Source organism: Phocoena phocoena, chromosome 5 (genome assembly GCF_963924675.1).
Source record: "Phocoena phocoena chromosome 5, mPhoPho1.1, whole genome shotgun sequence".
Lineage (NCBI taxonomy): Eukaryota > Metazoa > Chordata > Mammalia > Artiodactyla > Phocoenidae > Phocoena > Phocoena phocoena.
The window spans coordinates 77,810,100-77,834,942 of NC_089223.1; the positions used below are offsets into that span (position 1 = coordinate 77,810,100).

The 24,843-nt window shown below is 36.8% G+C and overlaps 1 protein-coding gene across 1 annotated transcript in view; it reads right to left on the bottom strand.

The window, feature by feature from the left end:
* Positions 1–24,843, bottom strand: part of DTHD1 (death domain containing 1) — a 70,403-nt gene that overhangs the window by 12,782 nt on the left and 32,778 nt on the right. The window contains 3 exon segments of the mRNA XM_065877251.1: positions 2,525–2,596; positions 2,903–3,043; positions 22,152–22,396. Of these exon segments, the coding sequence (XP_065733323.1) occupies positions 2,525–2,596; positions 2,903–3,043; positions 22,152–22,396 (458 nt within the window).

Sequence of the window (24,843 nt, forward strand, 5' to 3'; positions counted from 1 at the left end):
AATGCTATAGAGATACAGTAATAAAAATAATTTCTGATTTATAAATTGCCCCATAGGTGTCATACAGATGACCTAGTTCTGGTGCATTCCTCCTCACGCAGGAACTCCAACTCTGGCAAAGTCCTCTCCAGGTATTTCTGGCCTATGGGCTTTACTCTCTTGGTATCCATATGTTCCACCAGATACACCACAATGCTCAGCCAGGAAATGCAGCCATCCACGCTCTTTTTGTGGGCACAGGAGTTTCCTTCCTGTGTCTATCATGGAGTCTATCATGTGCACTACCACGTAGTACACCATGTTGGTTTCTACCCATACCACACTTTTGCTCCCAAGGTAGCACATAAGCACAGTTGTTCCACATCAGTGGTCACCACAAGTGTGTTCTACTGCAGTCCCAGCACCGTTCTGCTGGATCCTTCCAGTAGTGATACCATTCTGACCTACTCTTTATGGAGCCCATGATCTCTCCTACTTTTCTCCCAAGCAAAGCAATTCTCCATTAGTGGCCACCCTAAGCCCTCTTGGTATGTAAGTTGTATGGTAAAGTGTGATAGAATGAAGGAAGTTTTTTTGTTCAGTTTTTCTTTTTTTTAGTAAATTTATTTATTTAATTTTGGCTGCATTGGGTCTTCGTTGCTGCGTGCGGGCTTTTCTCTGTTTACCTTGAGCAGGGGCTACTTTTAGTTGTGGTGTGTGGGCTTCACATTGTGGTGGCTTCTCTTGTTGTGGAGCACAGGCTCTAGGTACGTGGTCTTCAGCAGTTGTGGAACGCAGGCTCAGTAGTTGTGGCTCACAGGCTCTAGAGTGCAGGCTCAGTAGTTGTGGCACACGGGCTTAGTTGCTCCATGGCATGTGGAATCTTCCTGGACCAGGGCTCAAACCCATGTCCCCCGCGTTGGCAGGCAGATTCTTAACCACTGCACCAGCAGGGCAGTTGTTTCCCATTCTGCGCTTCATAATATGTGTGATATCATTGTTTCCCAATGGATAGTAGGAAACAATGATATTCTTGACACCTAGAGCAATATCCTATCTCTTTTTTACCTTTACTGAAGTATAGTTGATTTACAATATGGTGTTAATTTTAGGTGTGCAGCACAGTTATTCAGTTTTATATATATATATATATATATATATATATATAGAGAGAGAGAGAGAGAGAGAGAGAGAGAGAGAGAGAGTTCCCTGTGCTATACAATAGGTCCTTGTTGTTAATATATTTTATATATAGTAATGTATATATGTTAATCCCAACCTCCTAATTTATCCCTCCCCCCACCTTTCCCTGTGGTAACTATAAGTTTGTTTTTTATGTTTGTGGGTCTATTTCTGCTTTATAAAATAAGTTCATTTGTATTTTTTTTAATCCCACATATAAGCGATATCATATGATATTTGTCTTTCTCTGTCTGGCTTACTTCACTTAGTATGATAATCTCTAGGGCCATTCATGTTGCTGCAAATGACATTATTTCATTCTTTTTTATGGCTAAGTAATATTCCATTTGGGCATATATTTGTAGAAAATTATAATTTAAAAAGATACATGCACCCCAATGTTCATTGCAGCACTATTTACGATAGCCAAGACATGCAAGCAACCTGAATGTCCATCGACAGATCAATGGCAATATCCTATTTTAAATTGTAACTTGGGTGGTCACTAATTTCAGGGGCACCTACAAGAATATACTATTTCTATTTGATGGATATAGAAATAACAAGTGGTAGCGCTTTCTTCTTTAATTTCTACCTGCCTACTGGCTCTTAGAGTCTCTACTGAAGAACCAGTTTTTGTGTAAGGTAACATGCTAAGAACTTTCTGATACCTGAAGCACCACCTAACATGGGTGCTTCCCAACCTTACAGCTAAATGTCATTGTAACACATCCAACAACAAAAAAATGTGATGCTGGCATTAGCATTTTTATCATCTGCCCTAAGGCACTTATCCATGAAGAGATTTTCACAGGTGATTACTCTAATATCGTGTGGCAACAACTCTTCCATCCAGCCTTAACCCCCATACTCCTCCCACCTCCACGCACTTATTGTAGATTTTTCTGATAAATAGGTCATTTATTTTGTAGTTAGAAGATATAGAAGTGAGAGTGGTATGAATAATAAACCAAGGGAATGTGCATAATTAGTATATTTCCATGTATCTTTACCACAGATTTTACCAGACTTTACAATACCATAGCCAACCAAGTACCAGTTTTCACTGCTTCCTCTGCTCTGTATTTATTTCATATAGAGACCTCTTCAACTAAGTAATAGTTGACATTTGCTTGAGTTCATTTATTGAATCACAATAATAAATTGTAGAGTCTCAAATTTATAATGTATGACTCCTATAAGATTCTTAGTGATTTTACATTGTAAATACATTAGAATATTGATCAAAGAAGTAATCTGATACAAAAGATTAATGTCAGCATAAAAACTCTGTGCTTCAGTTATGGCTCCAACATAATACAAATCAAATAAGAACTTATATCAGTGTTGGGTGAGGACATACTGGCATGAAGAAGTGGGCTAGACTTTCGGTTTCCAGTCTAACATGTGAGAGGTTAAAAGTTGCCACTCTGTCCTAAAGAGTAAAAAAGCAGAACAAACTGAAAAATCAACAACTCTCTTTAAATCTATCAGAGAAGTAAGGTCACAGGGCAAACCTCTGTGCCAAATTCGAAGAGACTGACAGGCAGATACAGAGAATCCCAACTTACCAGAGCAGAAACCCACAAGCACAAACCACCATGGGAACTAGGGCCAGGGTAAGGAAACCTGAACCAAAATTGATAAACTGCTAGAGGCTCAGTACGGATAACTCCAAGAGTTGTAAACTCCAGGGGGACCCCATCATGGGGGGGAGTTTCCACACTTTTGTGAATTTTACCTCCAGGAGCTCAATCGGGTTCTCATAGTGAACACCTGAAAAAAATCCCGTTGTGCTTCCTGCAGGGAGAGGGGAGCGGAAGCATTCTGAAATATCCCCAAACACTCTGTTCTTCTGAGCCAGGCCTGCCCTCTGAAGAAGCTATTTAACCAAAGCCTAATCTTTTGGTGTTTTATCAGAGCCTAAATGACCTGGGGAAGGGAAATACCCAACTTCAGGCCCCTCTAGCCATCCTGTCCCTCCAAAGCTGGGGGTGGGGAGGAGACTGAGACTGAGAATCAGGGAGACTGAAGTTCACAGGCTCACTGAAGACTGAGACCTAGTTACAGGCCTATAGAACACTTCCCTGCCCTCACACTTACCACCACATCACAGAAGGGCTATCTACAGCAGTTCCTTTTACCCAGTACATCACATTCAGCTATCAAGAAAAACAATTACAAGACATACCAGATGGCAAAAAACACAGTTTGAAGAGACAGAACAAGTATCAAAACCAGTCTCAGATATAGCAAGGATGTTAGAATTATCAGATAAGAATTTTTTAAAATTATCATTAATATGCTAAGAGCTCTAGTGGAAAAAGTGGACGGCATACAAGAACAGATGTGCAATGTAAGCAGAGAGATGGAAATTCTAAGAAAGAACCAAAGAGATATAATAGAGATCAAAAGCACTGTAAGAGACATGAAGACTGTCTTTAAAAGGATTATCAGTACATGTACATAGCTGAGGAAAGAATTTGAGCTTGAGGATATCTCAACAGAAACCCCAAAACTGAAAAGCAAAGAGAAAAACACAACATGCAAAAACTGTGAAACAACTATGAAAACATATGGATAATAGGAATTCCAGAAGAAGAAAAAGAGAAAGAAACGGAAGTATTTGAAGCAATAATGAGTGAGGGTTTCCCCCAAATTAATGTCAGACACCAAACCACAGAGCCAAGAAGCTCAGAGAATACCAGGCAGGGTAGATGCCAACAAATGAGCTAAATGTGTAACTGTATTATTTCATTCCAAACCCTTAACAGTAGTCTGAAGAACTGTCATCCCCATTTCACAGATGTAACTTCTCCAAGGTAACATGGAACTAATCTTGAAATCCAGGTCTGTCTAAAGCCCTGACTTAAATCATAAATATTATTGCCTCCAGATAATGATATCAACTGCTATTTTAACTACTTACCATGTACCAGTAATTATTCTAATAACTGAAAATATATAATCTTGGTAGAGTCTAGTACATCTATAACCTTGTGAGGTAGTTGTTATACCTACTTTACAACTGAGGAAACTGAAGTTTATTTTTTTAAATTGAAGTATAGTTGATTTACAATGTTGTATTAATTTCTGCTGTACAGCCAAGTGACTCATTTATACATATATATATATATATATATATATATATATATATATATACACATTCTCTTTTCATATTTTTTTCCATTATGGTTTATCATAGAATGTTGAATATAGTTCCCAGTGCTATATAGTAGGATCTTGTTGTTTATCCATTCTATATATAATAGTTTTCACCTGCTAATCCCAAACTCCCAATCCAACCCTTTCCCAACCCCATCCCCCTTGGCAACCACTGCTCTGTTCTCTATGTCCATAAGTCTGGTTCTGTTTTGTGTCATATTTTGGGTTCCACATATAAGTGATATCATATGGTATTTGCCTTTCTCTTTCTGAGTTACTTCACTTAGTATGATCACCTTTAGTTGCATCCATGTTGCTGCAAATGGCATTATCTCAATCTTTTTTATGGCTGAGTAGTATTCCAGTGTATACATGTACCATATCTACTTTATGCATTCATCTGTCGATGAACATTTAGATTGTTTCCATGTCTTTGCTATCGTGAATAGTGCTGCTATGAACAAAAGAGTGCATGTATCTTTTTGAATTATAGTTTTGTCTGGTTATATGCCCAGGAGTGGGATTGCTGGATCATATGGTAATTCTATTTTTAGTTTTCTGAGGAACCTCCATACTGTTTTTCATAGCGGCTGCACCAACTTACACTACCACCAACAGTGTAGGAAGGTTCCCTAGAAAACTGAGGTTTAGAGAGATAAAATAGTTTGACTAAAAACATACACACTAAGTGGCAGATATAATATTTAAGCTAACATTTATAAGACTATGGATCCTTTATTTATAACCTATAAGTTAAAACATACATAAAGTGAAGGATGTGAGGTAAGTTTTTCCCTAGGCCATTCTAGTACCTCTTGCATTATGCTCACCATTCACAAATATCATCATCACTGCTCTGGACTTAGAAGCAGTATTAGATGGAGGGAAAGAGCTCAACTCCTAATCACATTACCTTTAACCTTGTGATTTTATAGGTTTGTGCCTTGCTTGCCTCATTCATAAAATGGCCATGATAATAGTATCTGCTTCATAGTGCCATTAAAGGAAACCTTTAGCCATATCATGTAACTTAGAGCAGGGCACCATATGTAATAAGTACTCAAAATAATAGCTGCTATTACTTAACATTTTTCTTTAGAATTACTTTTTTACCTACACAGCTACATTTTTAAAAGAAACCATATTTCAGTCATAGGCGGAAATTCTATATAACACGTATAAACACACGGAAACCTTAAAAACACAGTTAAAGCAAAACTCTATTATATTCTCTTGCCAGTCAAGATCTCTGAGCCTGAGAGTTGTTCCCTGTTTGTTAACAGGGAAGTTTTGCAAGTGTTAGAGAGAGATAAAAACATGCAAGAACCAATCTGAGATCTACTCAGAAGATCATGGATTAAAAAGGATTAAAAATAAAATAACGGCCTTACATCTGAATCTATTTTATTCAAAGCTGGTATGTTATTGTCCTAAAAAAAAATCACTTACAATTCCAAAATTTAGGAAAAACATGACTGAGCATTGACTTTTATTTGCCAGGAATCATATCTTTTACTCTCTTTTACTGTAAACATGCATGGAAAGTATTTGTGTTCTTTTAAAACCATAGAGAACATTTTGAGGGCATCTGAGTGATAGATCATCAAAAAAAGCAAGGAATGCGAACTCATAACCTAAGCCAGAGAAAGCTGGAGCCTTCATCACGTTAAAGGGATGGCCATTATCTCTGCTCCGAAAATGAGGAGCTATGAGCTGATGTCACTATGTGGAAAGAACAGAGGAACTTATTGGGCTGTTTAGAAGTGACTATGCATTTAAAACCAAGATGATAGATATCTGCCTCAAGAGCTAAAAATTCCAGATAACAAAGGAAGCCACCATCTGAGGCTATGGTTGCTCTATTAGTTTCAGCAAAAGGTACAAGCACTCTGGCTCTCTGGAAGATCTAGATTTGTCAAACACACTGAAGGGGGACAAACGATATGTGAGGCTATATGACATAGTGACAAAAGTGGCAGACATAAGGAAACAAAAGACCCGGCTTGCACAAGGAATGGGGGAAGTGGAAAAGCATGAGAGAAGAATGACTTTGAATACTGGGTCCTCACACAGCCTCTGTCCCTGTGAGGTTATACAAGTCGAGGCAAACCATCTAAATGCTCTTGCTAAAGTCTCAGACTGGTGAAACAAAGATGATGGCTCCTACCTCTGAAGTACGCTACGAGGCTAAATTAAGATGATGTCTGTAAAGGACGTCACCTACACTGAGAATTCAGCAAGTGGTGGAGGAGACCCACAAACCAAATGCAATGTGTGGACAATTTTTAGATGTTGTTTTTGAACAAATTAACTGTAAAAAGAGAAAAGTAAATCAGTAGGTGAATATAGGGCTGGGTAGTAGACGCTATTAAGTAATAACTACTAATTTTATTGGGTTTTGCAATGGTTTTGTGGTTGTTTGTTTTAAAAGTCCTTACCTTTTAAAGAAACTTATAGAATTATTTACAAATAAAGTTATAGAATAGCTGTGATTTGCTTTAAAATACTCAAACAAACAAAAAACCCTATTACATGAAACAAGAATGGCAGAAAAATGATGAGTGATGGGTCCACATAGCTTCATTGTATAGTTCCTCTATTTTTGTGTGCCTCTGAAAATTTACACACACACACACACACACACACGCCTTTTAAAATAAATATATAGAGATTAAAAGACACCAGCATCAGTTAATAAATATCCTGTTATTGTTTTCATCACAGACATTATTTTAACTACACACTCAGTGCAGACTTCCTGTAGGTTTGGTCCACACAATAAAAGGAAGGGCTTCTACATAGAAAGATCTAAAGACCAGAATAAGCCCATGGAGAAGCAAGACTACCGTGGAAAAAAAGTAAAAACTGAGTTTAGAGCAAGAAGAACTGACCCAGAGTGGTCTCACTTGGAAATAAATCTAGGAATTAAGACTTTTGGAAGTGAAATCAGGCTGTTACCAATCCCAGAAGAAATGTCCATCCATATCTTTCTTTAGCTCAGATCTTTCTTAATTTTAAAACTGTACACCTTTTTTTTTCTTTTTTTTTTTTTTTTTTGCTGTACACAGGCCTCTCACTGTTGTGGCCTCTCCAGTTGCGGAGCACAGGCTCCGGATGCGCAGGCTCAGCGGCCATGGCTCACGGGCCCAGCCACTCCGTGGCATGTGGGATCTTCCTGGACCGGGCCACAAACCTGTGTCCCCTGCATCGGCAGGCGGACTCTCAACCACTACACCACCAGGGAAGCCCTAAAACTGTACACCTTTTACTGCAGCCAAACTTACATTTTGTTTCTTCATTATTTTTTCAATTGCTCCTTAGAAAATGACTATTTTTAAGGCTTCAGTTTGATTATGACTTTGTCAAGAGGAAGGGATTAAGTATCTCTCAGCCTTTGAAGGAGTCAGTCACAGAAGAAGACAGCTTTAAGAAACCCAGGAAACCAGATAGACCAATTCAAGACACCCCAAATGATCTAAAGAGCTGGCAGAGATAGAAGGAAGGGGCCCTAGGGATGGGTGCAGGTATAAAGTAAGCAAGGTCTGGATAATTCAGGAAATATATATGTAATACACATGGAATCAGTAAAGGAAAGTTGTCAAAAGCAGTCTGGAATAGGTAAACCTAATTTCTAAATTAATGTCTCCAGATTCATTTTTTAATCTACCAAAGGATGAAGCAGTAGACATACCACGTGGGGTTGCAGTGAAGATTAAATGACATAATGCATAGAGAATACTTCAAACACGCCTGGCACTTACCAAGCACTCTGTCAGTGTTAACTATGGTGAATATGGTTAAAATTTTGCTCACTATTCCAAGCAGTTCTGGCCAAAGCAGATGATTTTGATGCATAAATGCAGCTATGTGGGAGACCATATTGATTTTAAAAGCAATTCAACAAATCAAAGATACACAGCACTATTAGAACTTGCATAAGTTTCTACCTTCTCTATTGTTTCATTTATAAATTATAATCCCAACAAGATTTTGTCAGTCATGAAGACCTGTCAAGTTTCCTGCTCAACTCTGAGTAAAATTCTTTCTAGAATATTCTAACAGATTTTTTTTAATTTCCTGATTTTTTTTTTTTTTTCTTCTAGATAGGAATAGCCTTTCTGACAGAAAGGGTGATGTGAATGTGCCAGGAAAGGCCTGGATAGCTACAAACATCTTCCTCCCATATCTGGCCAGAGTATGTGAAACCCCCACATTAATCATTCCTTTGTAGGCATGAAAAGCTACTCCTAAATGTAACTGTTAGCTAGGAAAGGAAACACATAAAGCTTTTGTCAGCTGTTAAGACTCCACCTTTAATTGTTTTATCAATTTCCCCAGCATGCATTCATTTATTCTTTAATAGTTCAACAAAACATTATGGAATGTGTACTAGAGATGGGATTACAAAATTTAATGAGCTATGCTTCCAGCCCTGAGGAACTCTATCACAAAAGAAGACACTGGGTATAGTGGCTGGGAGTGCCACCATTGGAATCAGACAAACTTGGGTTCAAACAGTAGCTTTGCCATTCTCTAATTTCCTCTGGAGCAAACCTCTCTGTACCTCAGTTTCTTCAACCACTGACCTTTTTAGTAAATGGCTTAATAGGCGTAAATGCTTTATCAAGTTACTATCAGGGAATAAATATTAGTTATTATTATCATTACTTTTCTTTCATTACTTTTCTTATTACATGAATTAAAATTATAACAGACCATAAGTTAGTACATATTCAAAGTGTTTTGGTTGCAGATACAGTGTAGTACCTTATCCTGCCTGGGAAATTTAAGGGCTTCTTCTAAAGAGATAATAATAGAGCTAAGTATGGAGGCAGTGCTGTCACAAGGGCAGCAGTGGGAAGAGCCACAAGGCAGTTAAGACCACAATATGTAAAAGAAATGAGGCCTTAAGTGGAACTAGAGCAAAAGATGTTAGTTGGGTAAATGTAATATGAAGGGTTTGTAAGGGTAAGTTGTGGGGCTTTGTGAAGGGCCTTATAGGCCAGGGTAAGTGGCTTGGACTTTGATCAAGAGATAGAAAATGCCAATTGAGAAGTTTTAGAAGAAGAGTGAAAATCATATTTGTTTTTGAGAAAAACGACTCTATCACTTGTATAGCCTAGAGTAGAAAAGGGGACTGGTGATAGGCCTTCAAGGAGAAAGTTGCAATCATCTACTGGATGGGCCAACATTAGGGGGAATAGAGATGAGATGCAAGTTTGAACATACTCCCAAACTAAAGTCAGTGAAACACAAAGTTGTATCATAGGACAGCAGCACAAACCAGTGTCCTGGGAGCCATCCTAGGAAGCACCCACTTCACAACTTCCTCCATCTCCCAGTGCCCTCTGTGCACCAACCCGCATATGTGTTTACTCTATCACCAAGTCCATTTGATCCCAAGTCCTAAATCTCTCTCCAATTCTGCTCTCTACTTGCCATCCTTACTGCTATGGTCTGAACATCAGGCCATCACCACCTCTTCCAAGTACTACCTCATTAGCCCATTATTTCACTGTTGCTAAGCTTATCGCTTTCTAATTTATCCTTATAGGCGTCACAGTGATATGCTAACAAAATTTGATCATGTCACCCTCCTGGTTAAAATTTTCCAAACACTTGCCTCTACCTATAGGACAAAGTATGAGCTCAACGAAAACTAGATACCTACTTCTTCATCCTCAGTTATGGCCAGAGTCATTCCAAGAATACCAGTGGCTGAGAGATTTTGTTGTTTACTCATATGCTAAGTATCTCTGGTTTGAATCTCTTCTTTGCACATGATCTCTATATCATGAAATCAATCACATTCTTTTGACAAATTTTGACTAAAGGATCCCCCTATAACAATTTCACAGAGACATTTGGATGACCTAAATAAGACATTCAAGGCCCTCCATAATCTTTACCCATCTTTTTTCCAATATGATTTTTCCAAATCTTTCACTCAAGCCACATAGGTCTATTCATTGTCCTTTCTTGAAACACACCTGGTGCTTTGCTACTTCTAAGTTTCAGCTCATGGCATCCCTCTTATGTGGAACCCACTGCCTCTTTCTCTCTTCCTCTCCAGAACGTAAATATTCTCTACATGTGTCTTGCTCTGTGAAGTGTCCCCAAGTCACCTCAGCCCACCGGAACCACTCTCTTTTCTGTACTTGCCATCTTGGCCACTTATTTGCAATTTATCAGCAGTTCCTGTCTTGTAATATTACTGTATTGTTGTATTCAATTATTTATCTCTTGCATTGTTTTATAACTTTTAAAAAGTTTATGCTTTATTTCCTGCACCAGAGTGTAATTTCCTTGAAAGCTAGGACTTTGACATGTATTACTTATATATATATATATATATATATATATATATATATATATATATATATATAATATATTATATATAAAAGTGCCTTCTTTTTAGGAGGGCCTAAAAAGAAATAATACATGAGTAATATGTATATAGTAGGCACTTAATTAGTAATTAACAATTAATTAGTAATTGTTCATTGACATGGCTGATATAGCTACAGGAGAAAAAAGATTTGTAGTTCATGAACTAGAAAATTGTTTGAATTAATGAACATCATTTTTTACTTATTAAATGTTACAATTTTAACAGAATATATCCAAATACATCAATTACCTATTTTTGTTACATTTTCCCAGACAGGAAAGAATGTATGTGCTTCCTTTATGAAAGAATTATTGAGGGCTTCCCTGGTGGCGCAGTGGTTGAGAGTCTGCCTGCCGATGCAGGGGACGCAGGTTCGTGCCCCGGTCCGGGAAGATCCCACATGCCGCGGAGTGGCTGGGCCCGTGAGCCATGGCTGCTGAGCCTGCGCGTCCGGAGCCTGTGCTCCGCAACGGGAGGGACCACAGCAGTGAGAGGCCCGCGTACTGCAAAAAAAAAAGAAAAAAAAAAAGAATTATTGAAAGTCATATGACAAAACAAAACAGTGCACGGTTCTTGGTTTAGTTATACTGCCCACTGAGCAGAGAAAACCTTCCCTTTTATGGACAGAGGGTTAAGGAGGAGGGACAGAGATGGAGAAAGGGGAAGAGGGAGGGAAAGAGATGGGGGGAGAAGGACAAGGAAAGGGAGGGAGAAGCAGAAGAGGAAGGAGAAGGAAAAGAGAAGGGAAAGGTTCTCTTCTGATTAAATCGGTGGGCAAAGCACTTTCCAAAAAAGAATGCAGTATCCTGTTACTGACTAAACCAGTTTTGCTCATTTTCTTCCTTTCACATGTCATGTACAATATAAAGTCTATTTTTCACTGACATGGTCAAAACTGTGTCTTTGAAGATCATTCTGATGGCTTAGAGGAAGTTTAGACTACAGGTAGGAAAGGCATGTCTGGGCAGTGCCAGGGGCACCAGCATTGAAACACTGGGAAGAGTGAGGAGGCTTTTAAAACTTTCACAGGTTAAAGAAATTGACATGATAACTCTACTTACCAAGATTCTAGTGACTTTCTTCTATAATTGGTAGGGGGTGGAGTATGAAGCAACATAGTATTGTAATTAACTCTTGTATAGAAAGCATGAAACTAACTTATTAAAAAATTTTAAATTACTATTTTAAATTCACTATTGTTATTTTAAATTCATCATTCTCCCCAACACACACAACCCTGATTTCTCTTACAGGTTTTCTAAGATCCATGCTTTTTCTAATCTGCTTTCTTAATAGTTACCAATAGCGTTAAAAGTTCCATTTCATTGTTGAACCTTAATATAATTTTGTAAACTATTACAACTAAAAAGCCTGGGTAAAATTGAAGTGCCTGTGAGTGTAAAAATTTTCAGTAGTGGGAAACTTCTCATTTATTTAATCAAGGTTGTTCTCTAGTAGTTAATATCGTTAGGGGAAAAAAAAATAATCAGATAGAAAAGAAAGTCAAGGGACTTCCCTGGAGGTCCAGTGGTTAAGGTTAAGACTCCATGCTTCCACTGCAGGGGGCGTGGGTTTAATTCCTGGTTGGGGAACTAAGATCCTGCATGCTGCGCAGTGCGGCCAAAAGAAAAAGAAGAAAGAAAGGAAAGTCAACCCTGGCAGGGCAGGGATATGGCAATGAAAGTCCAAAGTGGTAAGAAAGTGGTGATTCTGAAGAACTGCATGTCGCATCAGCCTCTGCATGCTTCCTCCCTTTGACACAGCAAGTTATTTAATGTGGTGAGAAAGTAAGTGTTGAAGCAGTATCATTCTTTACTAGAAATCACATGTCAGGAGTTCAGTTTAAAAAAAAAAGAGGAAGTTCAGGCTAAGCAAAACTTGGGTCAACAGCTGGCTTACGTAAATGTGAAGGTTATGTATGACTGGGATGCTGCAGCCTCAAACAGAGTCCACAGAAGCAGCCACCTGGAGCCCTTCTCTCCTTCAAAACAAAGCCTCTGAGCAGACAGGAAGAGTCAGCATTCAAAGGCAGCCACAACTCAAGCTGGTGCAAATAACGGAACAGCACAGACAGTCACCTATGTGACTTGATTTCAAAAGCACACACGCATGCCACTTCCTGCCACCTAAAATAATCTTTGACAGTTCTCTGAAACTTGCCTTGTTTCTGCCAAAGCACAAATAGACATAATGTGAACTGAATTGACTTGAATATTCTGTAAAATGAGGAAGTTTGAAGCATAACTTAGGAAAAATTTAGAGATAAATCATCCTTCTTTTCAGCCATACATTTTCACATGTATTGACTATGTGATCGTTTTCAGAAGATCATATTGAAATGTGAACTAACACCAGGACCCTCTTTGTCTCTCAAAGCTCACCCCTTTTCTCTGTCCCTCATGTGTGCATTCACTAGATAGTCTTCCTTCGAGTCCTTGATGAGAAGCTTATGCCCATTGCAGTCTGGGTGCTTGCCATTTGCCTCCCTGGGTGCTCTCCTGGCTGCACGAGCACACAGGTCTCTTGTCACTGTAACTCCTCAGCCCAGAAGACACCTCCACAGTGCAGCCCTTACTGGCCATCCCGTCTGTAAGTGTCCACTGTGAATTCTGTCTATCTGCTGGTGCTAATTTACTTTTCTTCTTGATGCTTCTTATGTCCCTCTTTAAACTTTTGGTATTTAACATGCAAGCTCTATTTATGAATTCACCCATGTAACAAACGTGTTGAGCACCTAACATATGCCAGACATTATTCTAGGTCCTTGTGATTCATCGCTGAACAAAACAGATAAAGGTCCCTGCCCTCAAGGAACTTATGTCCTGGTTGTGGAGTGGAGGTGCTCCTATGAGAAACATAATGAATGAGGAAATACATGTTCAAAGATAAAAATGCTTTCAAAGAAAGAAAAAAATCAGAGCAGGGGCTTCCTTGGTGGCGCAGTTGTTGAGAGTCCGCCTGCCGATGCAGGGGACACGGGTTCGTGCTCCGGTCCGGGAAGATCCCATATGCCGCGGAGCAGCTGGGCCCGTGAGCCATGGCTGCTGAGCCTACGCGTCCGGAGCCCGTGCTCCACAACGGGAGAGGCCACAACAGTGAGAGGCCCGCGTACCGCAAAAAACAAAAACAAACAAACAAACAAAAAAAAAATCAGAGCAATTTAAGGAGGATAAGGAGTGTCAGGCTGTGTGTGTTGCAGCTGATTGCAATAAGAAATAGAATCAAGGTGGGCCTCAGAAGGAAGATGAAATTTGATCAAAGTGAAGGAGATGAAGGTGTTAGCCATGCAGATATCTGAAACCAAGTCATTGCAGGGTTTGGAGCAGAAGCAGGAGTTGGCTGATGGTTTAAAGGTTCACTCTGCCCTCTGAGTTGAGAGTAGTCTGTAGCGAGGCAAGGGAAGAATGAGACCATATACATAGGAACACCACTGTATGCCTGGCCCATGAAGACAAGAAGTGTTTGTTGAATGAATTAATATATGAATGAATGGAATATGGAGGCTGAAAAATAAGAGATCCTCACAAGCATGAAGTAATGGGCGATATCTTCACATCTTTGGGAAACAGACATAGTACATTAAGGTCACATCTTATAATTATTTGTATGTGAATATGTACGTGTTTATATCTATATACATATATATGAATATGTGCTGCTTGCCTTCTCTGTGGAAAACACTTTGAGTTTTGACAGATGCCTTCACCTGATTTATGCCACGTCCATAAATGTATGCATAGTGTGGTTTTCATTAATGCCAAGCTCCATATAATGTGACTACTTCCGTTTCCTGAAAAATAGCACATTCTAATACTGCCTAGCTGAGATGCCTTTTTTTTTTAAATTATGAACTTTATGGAAGAAGTCTGTTCTCATAAAAACAGAGGTCATGGTTTCAATTCCCATTTAGGTATGTTAGTTTTAAATGAGGAAAAAAATTTCTCCAGCCACAGATTCTTTCTCAAGGCCAAAATGCTACTTGTGAAAACTTACTTTAGGCATGAGAAAGGGCCAAAAGAGTGAATCCGGAAATCCCTATACAAACCAATATGGAGAGAAAAAAACAAACAAACAGGTGGCATACTGGCTATAGATTAATATACGAGAGGCAACAGACATTTAAAATGTAATGTTTTTTAAAAATGCCAATATAGTTCCAAGATGATAAATTTCAAAGTTGGACAACGTTAAGGTTTGAAAAAGTGTCTCATTTATCTAATAATTTACAAATAATTATCCAACGTGTACTATGCTTGGCACCGGCAATACAAATTGAGCACAACAGTGGATGTGTTTGTATGGTTGATTGCACTAATTCCCAACCAAGGTAACATCACTCTCAAGGAGAGAAAATTTGCTCTTGGGCAAGACAAAAAAGCTTAAACTTTTAACATATAAAACATAGATATACATACAATGCATAAACAGACATACAGTCTAAAGATCCCTTAGGAAGGCAAAAACAAACAAAAAAAGGTTGAGAAACACTTGTCTATTGGAAAGCTAGGGATTATGATAGAATAAGGTAACTGCACTGATAGGAAAAGTGTAGAATGTTGTGGAAACACACACCAGGAACACCTAACTTGGTTTGAAGGGGAGGTCGGGAAAGGCTTCCAGGGAGAAGTCACACTTCAGCAGAGCTGTATGGGATGACCAGTAGGGACTGCTCAGGCAAGCAGGTGGAGAGTGTTGTTCTAGAATCAAAGCAGAGGAAGAGCTCATGCAAAAGATATGGACGATCACTAGCACAGACTTTCCTTGAGGAAAATCTATATAAACCCCTTAATTATATGGCTTGGCTAAGTTGGCTAATTAACTCACAATGTCAGATAGGCCACAGAGGAAACACTGCAAACTGAAAGTTGAATTTGGGTCACATTTTATACCTCAAGTGTGTCCTCTCTCACATAGGAGTCTTCCTTTCCATCATCCACCATCATCACAGTGAGACTTTCACCACTTCCTGCCAGAGAGTTCCAACAGCCCCCCTTACTTGTTTCCCTCTGCTCACCCCATACATCAGAACAACACAGCGATCTCAGGAAGTAAAGTGCTAAATCAGGCTACCAAGAGGTCACCCCTGATGTATCCTTTCTCTGCTCTCAAATATTCATGTTGATCCAGATCAGCTCCTTGGCCTGCCAGCTAAGTGTTTGAATAGCCAGGCTCTAAACCACTGATGTGAGAGAACTCAAGTATTCCTTTAAGTCAGCAGTTCCCAAACTTTTAGAATCTAATGAACTCTATGGTCCTCCCCACATTCATCCAGTCACAAATATTTAGAGTGCCTACAATATGCCCAACACTGTTCTAATTACTGATGCTAGAGCCGGAATAGGGTAGACAAGGTCCTTAGCTCATGGGACTTGCTTTCTCAAGGAGGAAAGTCAAGTCGAAATTAAATAAACAAATAAATAAATCTAATAATTTCAATTGAAGATAAGCATTATGAAGTTTTAAAAGGGTCAGGAGTTAAAGAGTGACTTGAGATATGGAGATGGAGGAATAAGGATAAGGAGGTGATAGTTGAGCTGAGACCTGACTAATGAGAACCAGTTACATGACTATCTAAGGGAAGAGACCCCCAAACATAGGGAACAGCAAGGGCAAAGGCCTTAAGATGGAAGTGAAAACTCTCAGAGGAAAAACCGATAGTGGGTATACACTGCCCTAGCTATACCGTTCTTAAAATATAATTTTCACTATCAGTGGTTTACTAGACTATGCTACCCTACACATGCCTCCCAAGAACTCCAGGATCTCCCCAAAACCAGCAAGTAAAGGGTTGATGTCTCTAGGACCCTGCTCAAATGGCTACTTTCAATGTGAACGACGAGAACCCATGTCCTATCATTTGTGAAATAATTTTAATATCACCTCTACACTAAAGCATGGTATACATGGAATTGTCATACAACTTCCTGGGAGAACCCGAATGTCCTAAAATCCATCCTGTATCCTTGACTAAGAATCCTAGTGTTATCTGCTAAAGAGGAAATAGCACACAGTGGTTGCCTATGTGTGAAGCAGATTTTCTGGGTATGAATCCCACTTCTGACACTTACTTAGTTACGGGTCCATGGGCAAGTTGCCTAAAATTTCTATGCCTCAGTTTCCTATAAAATGAGGACAGTGATAATGCTTCACATGATTTTTGTGAGGATTTAATGATACAGTGCATGGAAAGCATTTGAAAGATCTTTGGCACATTAGAAATTATTTTAATGGTGGTTATACGAATTCTGAATTCCTACCTACCATCCCCCGTCAAATTCATTCCATTTCCTCAGCCTAACATACATTTTTCTTCATTCCCAATGGCCAAATTTCTACAAACTTATAAAGCTCAGATAAAATGCCACAACCACCATGAAACTTCTATTGATTTTAGCTTCCAGAAAAACAATTTCCCTCCTCTGAATAACTATTTGTACACTGTTTATACCATTAGTCTAATTATTCACAATCTTACAAGGTGATTTTGTATACATGTTCTGCATACTCTGCTAGATTGTAAACAATTTTGAGCAATGATGTCCTATAGAAATATAGTTTGAAACACATAATTTCAACTATTCTAGTTAGCCACATAAAAACTTTTTAAGCATATGAGATTAATTTTAATAATATATTTTTGTTTAACTCCATAACCAAAATATTATAACTTACTATGAAATCATTATGAGCAAAATAACGAAATATTTTCTATCTTTTTGTACTAACTTTTTGAAATCCAATGTGTATTTGACACGGTACATCTAAATTTGGACTAGCCATATTTCAAGTGCTCCATAGACACATGTGGATAGTGGCTGCATCCAGGACAACATAGCTTTAGGGCATGTATTATCCTATATATCTCTGTATTTATCAGAATGCTTAGCATAGCACATTTCCTATTTCAGAAGTTCAATTAATATTTGTCAAATTAATGACTTACTTTACTAATTTATTCAAAATCAGTACAAGATCTAATCCCATAGAAAACATGTTTCTGCTATTCATAACACAAGTAAAACCATGTAAAACTACTTCTGGCTTTCTTTAAATGATAAAAAGTTTGTTCTTCCTCTGGAGTGATAACTTTTTCAGTTATATTTCTCATTAGAATGTAGTTTAGAAGTACAAGTCCTGGATCACTGAAAGAAACAGTACATACAACAATAAAATTATTTACTTTTTGTTTCACGTGTTGAGAGAATTCATTCCTACACTCCTGATAAGAATAAGAATTTTAGAAAAAAGTAATTAACTCTTTTTAAAAATTGAGGTAAAATTGGTATGTTATCAATACATTATATACGATTCAGGTATACATTACAATTTGATATCTGTGTACACTACAAAGTGAACAACACCAAAAATCTAGTTACCAATCATCACCATACAACTGACATCTTCAACCATTTTGTCCCCCAAACCCCCCTCCTCTCTGGTTGGTAATCACCAATCTGTTATCTGTATCTATGAGTTTGCTTTTGTTTTGGTTTGTTTGATCATTTTTTTGTATTTTAGATTCCACAGATGAGTGAAATCGCATGGTGTTTGTCTTTCTCTGTCTGACTTATTTCACTTAGCATTGTACCATAAAAGTTCAGCCATGTTATTGCACATCACAAGATTTCATTCTTTCTATTGCTGAGTAGTATGCCATTGTGTATATATACCACATCTTCCTTATCCATTCATCCATCAATGGACACTTAGGTTGTTTCCATAGCTTGGCTATTGTAAATAATACCGCAATGAAGATAGGGTGCATACATCTTTTCAAATTAGTATTTTTGTATTCTTTGGATAAATACCCAGAAGAGGAAGAGCTGAATCATATGGTAGTTGTATTTTTAATTTTTGAAGAATCTTCATACTGTTTTTCATAGTGGCTGGATCAATTTACCTTCCCACCAATTTACATTCCCACCAACCCCAAAGTGTATAAGGGTTCCCTTTTCTCCACATCCTCTCCAATACTTGCTATTTCTTATCTTTTTGATAATAGCTATTCTATACAAGAGGTTTGAGATGATATCTCATTTTGGTGCTGATTCTCATTTCCCTAATAACTAGTGATGTTGAATATCTTTTCATATGCCTATCAACCACCTGTATGTCTTTTTTGGAAAAGTGTCTATCTGGTTTCTCTGCCCACTGTCTAATTGAGTTGCTTCTGTATTTGTTGTAGTATTATATGCATTCTTTATATGTTTTGGATATTAACCCCTTCTCAGATATATGATTTGTAAATATTTTTTCTCATTCAGTAGGTTCAACTTTTATTTGGATGATGATTTCATTCACTATGAAGAAGCATTTTAGTTTGATGTAGTTGAATTTGTTTATTTTCATTTTTGTGTTCTGTGCCTTTGGAGTCAGATCTACAAAGACATTGCTAAGACCAATGTCAAGGAGGTTATGCCTATGTTTTCCTCTAGGATTTTCTTGGTCTTACACACAAGCCTTTAATCCATTGTGAGTTAATTGTTATGCATTGTGTAAGATACTGGTCTAGTTTCAGTCTTTTGCATGTGGATGTCCAGTTTTCCCAACATGATTTATGGAGGAGACTATCCTTTCTTTGTAGTATGTTCTTGGCTCCAATGTCATAATTTAATTGTCTATATGTATGGGTTTATTTCTGGCTTCTAGTTCTGTTCCATTGATCTGTGTGTCTGTCCTTATACCATACTGTTTTGATTACTATAGCATTGTAATATAGTTTGAATCACAGTGCTTGATCCCTCCAGCTTTGTTTTCATTCTCAAGATTGCTTTGGCTATTTGGCATCTTTTGTGTTTCCACACAAATTTTAAAATTATTTGTTCCAGGTCTGTGAAAAATGCCTTTGGAATTTTGATAGGGATTGCATTAAACCTGTAGATTGCTTTAGTTAGTATGAACATTTTGACTATTTTAATTCTTCCAATCCATGAGCACAGGGTATTTTTCCATTTATTTGTATCTTCTCCAAATTCTGTTATCAATGTCTTACAATTTTTAGTGTATAGGCCTTTCACCTCCTTGGTTAAATTTATTACTGGCTTTTCTTTATACAATTGTAAATGGCATTGTTTTCTTAAATTCTCTTTCTGATAGTTCATTATTAGTGTATAGAAGTGCCACAGATTTATTTATATATTGATTTTGTATCCTGCAACTTTACTGAATTGATGAATTAGTTCCCACAGTTTTTGGTAGTATCTTTAGGGTTTTCTATATATATTATTATACCATCTGCAAATAGTGACAATTTTAAAATTTGGATTCCTTTTACTTATGTTTCTTGTCTAACTACTGTAGATAGGACCTTTAGTACTAAGTTAAATAAAAGTGGCAAGAGTGGGCATCCTTGTCATGTTCCTGATCTTAGTGTAAATGCTTTCAGCTTTTCACCATTGAGTATGATGTTTGCTGTAGGTTTGTCATGTATGGCATTTATTATGTTGAGGTAACTTTTCTCTGTACCTGCTTTGTTGATAATTTTTATTATAAATGGATGTTGAATTTTGTCAAATTTTTTTTCTGCTTCTATTGAGATGATCATATGATTCTTATCCTTTATTTTGTTAATGTGGTATATAACACATTGATTGATTTGCAGATGTTGAACTATCCTTGCATCCTTGGGATAAATCCCACTTGATCCCGGTGTATGATTCTTTTCATGTATTGTTGGATTCACTTTGCTAACATCTTGTTGAGGATTTTTGCATCTACATTCATCAAGGATATTGGCCTGTAATTTTCTCTTTTTTGTGGCATCCTTGTTTGGTTTTGGTATCAGGGTAATATTGGCTTCATAAAAAAATTTTGGAAGCATTCCCTCCTTTTCAATATTTTGGAAGAGTTTGAGAAGGATAGATAGTAAATATTCTTTTGAATGTTTGTTAGAATTCATCCATGAAGCTGTCTGGTCCTGGACTTTTGTTTGCTGGGAAGTTTTTGATCATTGTTTCAATCTCCTAACAAGAAATCAGTCTATTCAGATTTTCTATTTCTTCATGACTGAATCTTAGAAGATTTTTTTGTTTCTAGGAATTTATCCATTTCTTGTAGGTTGCCTAATTTGTTGGTATATAATTGTTTGTAGTAGTTTCTTATTATCTTTTTTTATTTTTGTGGTATCAGTTGTAACTTCTCCTCTAGATGTAACATTTATAAATATATATGCAGACAGTATAGGAGCACCAAAATAAATAAAGCAAATATTAACTGACCTAAAGGGAGAAATTGACAACAATACAGTAATAATAAGGGACTTTAACATTCCACTTATTTCAATGATAGATCATCCATACAGAAAATTAATAAGCAAACATCAACTTTAAACAACACATTAAACCAAATGAACCTAATAGATACATATAGAGAGAAAGAACATTCCATCTAAAAGCAGCAGAATACACATTTTTCTCAAGTGCATGTGGACCATTCTCCAAATAGGTCACATGTTAGGTCACAAAATAAGTCTCCATAAATTCAAGGAGATTGTAATCCTGTCAAGCATCTTCTCCAAACAACAGTGACATGAAACTAGTAATCAACTAAAAGAAGAAACTGAGAAATTCACAAAAATGTGGAGATTAATCAACATGCTACTGAATAACCAATGAGTCATTAGGAATTTGAAGACAAAATCAAAAACTACATAGACAAATGAAAACAGAAACAGGACATACCAACATCTATGCTAAAGCAGTTCTAAGAGGAAAGTTCATGACGATACAGGCTTACTTCAAGAAACAAGAAAAATTGCAAATAAGCTAACTTTACACCTGAAAGAACTAGAAAAAGAAGAACAAAAAAGTCCAAATTTAATCGAGGAAGGAAATAATAAAGGTTAGAATGGAAATAAATGAAATAGAGTCTGAAAAGACAGTATAAATGATCAATGAAACTAACAGTTGGTTCTTTGAAAAGATAAACAAAATTAACAAAACTTTAACTAGACTAACCAAAAAGAAAAAAAAAAAGAACTCAAATAAACAAAATCAGAAATGAAAGAGTAATTAACTCTTAAAACAAACGTGCAGGATTTGGTAAGTCTCACTGAAAATATTTTGATGTCATTTTCCTTGTCACCACATGATTTTTCAAAAATTGTTGTGTTCTGAAAGGTATTCTATGTTTTTATAAATGATTTTTTTTAGTTACTCAGAATCAGTTACAGAAAATGAATGACATTTTTTCAATAGTCATTAACAATTACGGTTAGGACCAGACCAATTTGAATTGTTCCTATTACAAAGTTGATATGGAAGAAAGTAGAAATCCTGACATGCATTCTGTCACTCTTGTAGCTTATCCTTCCTTATCAACATTATTCCTATCTTTCCTTTCAACCGTAAGTATCCGTATTTATGCAGTATTGAATTTGGTAGAGAATGATAGAGAATTAACAAAATACAGTAATTAGGGAAGTAAAATGACTCACCTTTGGCAATTTCAATGGTAATTTGCAAATTGGCAACTGATAATTGTTTTCGTTAAGTATAAGAGATTGATCCAAGTTGTGGACTATCTTTTCTTTAGGTACTTTATAAACTACAATGGTACCCTTATAATGAGGGCAGCTATAGTTTCCAAATTCATCCACCTCTTTGATTTGGAGTTCCAGTCTAGGTTTCCTTTGTAAATGAAAAATAAACTTGTAGTCTTTTCCATAATCCTTCCCATTGCCTAAATAGAAGTAAAATGCATTTGTTACTATTAATATATAGCACTATTTTTACTTATTTTTTAAAAATCCGAATAATCATTCATTTTTAAAAATTTGTCTTTTTTGTGTCAATATCTCTTGTCAAAACATAACCTAATAAACCAGCACTAGGCTGAGACTGTATAAATTACTAAAATGATTCTCATCTATACTTGGACCAGGTGCTCTCTGGCTGCTTCTAGGTCTAATAATCTTTGATTTTCTTTTTCTTTTTTTATGCATTTGTGGGAGTCATCATTGATCTGATTTTCTTTTTCTATTCCATTTTGCTACAACAAGAAACCATTGGAAATACTCATCTCTTTCTCTACTTAGAAAATTATTTTCACTTTTTAAGAATGATATTTTTCCTTTCACTTAACTATTCATATCACGTTGCACACTATCACGACCTCACAACAGACATTCTAGAACTGTGCTCTCCTATACGGTAGCCACTAGCAAAATGTGGCTTTTCAAATTAAAGTTAAAACTAATTAAGATCAAAAATTCAACTTTTTAGGTGCTCTAGCCACATTTCGAATGTTCAATAGCCACGTCTGTCTAGTAGCTACCATACGGGAGAGTACACATATAAAACATTTTCACCATGCAGAAATACAGTGCTGTTCTAGAACTTCCAAATGGAATGAATAGTTTCTAGATTTAATAGTTACTGAAATTTCTATTAAAACCTGGTGAATTCTCCCCAAACAAGCATATGTAAAAGTCTTCTCAACTGTCCACTGAAAATAATGGAGCTTTAGTGAACATAACATTTCACTCTTGGGGGTTTTACCATGACAGTCAGGATATTTCACCTTCTCATTGCAACAGTAAAACAGACACTGCGGTATTCGTAAGGCAAGTGTGCATTACCCTTAGCAAAATTTAAGCTGTAACGTAGCAGTTATAATATGTTTCTGACATAAAGATCTAGATCCACGTTCAGCCTCTAATATTTACCTACGCCGTAATATTTATCCAGTTCTTGCACATCTCTGAACTTCTTGGAGCCTTAACTTCCTTACCTTTAAAACGAGAAATAAAACTAACGTCCTAGGATTGTTCTGGGAATGAAATGAGGGAGTATGGATAGAATGATTGGCACAGGGCCTGGCACATAATAAAGGCTCAGTAAATAATAACAATGACAGCAAGTGAGAAGAACGAAGACGGATTCTTACATTGTTTTGAATTTGTATGACAAAAACCAACCCACTTAAATTTTTTAAAAGAGTGTCAATATGAAGCTTTTATATCTAAGTTGCAACTTTCTGCTGCTCTCAGAGGCCTGAAAGTTGACTGCCCAGAGCTTTCTCTTTCTCTCTCTTTCTCTTATGGGAAACTTTCCCTCTTGCATTCTGTGAGAGATGTAAATGACACTAATACTTTTCTCCTTGTTTTGACTGCTAGAGGTCATTTTGGTGAATTTCTAAAGCACAATTAAATCTAGAATTAGAATAACTCCAGGTTATGGAAGGTATAGGAGTATGTCCCTTTGCTTAAGTCTACATTTTGGAAGCAACCTGGCTCCTTGAACAAAACAGATTCCTAGGACATCCTAGGACAGGCATGACTAGCCAGGGTTTGCTTTAAAAGTTTCATTCTAGTAAGAAAGAAAAAGAAAGGGAAAAAGAAAAAAAAGATAAATTATTTGGAGTCACTGAAATATCATCTAGTAAATTAGAGTTTCTAGATCACTGTGGGAATACTTAGCAAACTTCTACTTCCATGCCACTAGAGTACTACCAAGAAAAATGTTGCTACTTTTGTCCCAACAGAATGTAATTTAGTAAATTTCTCCTTCCACCCCTTGCATGATGTTCCCTGCCAGGTATACAATTACTCATAAAGGATAATGTATGTAAGTATATAAAGATTGGAGGATGAGGCGTAGTCACATTGGTTCTACCTATTTCTAAAACTTATCTACCTCGAATTGCCAGTTAATTTTAAAAAATAAAGATTTGTAATGTAAATCTCTAAGAATCACATTTATATATGAAATAAGGATGAAATTATTGAGGATTTACTAGTAATAAATAGCATGATCTTAGTGTTATCAAAGAAAGTATTATGTAGACTTAAGTTGGAGTTTCATTGTTGCTAAGACGTAACACTATATTTTGAAGACCCTTTGTCACAGAAAAAAACAGAACCAAAAAAAGAACAAATAGCACAAAGAAATTGCATTATTTTATTTTTTTCTCCCACTCTGGCATATTTAGAGAAGTAAAACCAAAAGTCACTCATTAAATACCAAAATTACGAAAGCAATCATTAGTTGACATTTTGAGAACCTCTTTCTCGTCAATGTATTATGTACATAGTTCCTAGCAGGGATAGTAGGATAGGAGCTATACAATAAATATTTGTCATTGAAAGAACTAAATAATTTATTTATATTTTGTGAGTTACTAGATAT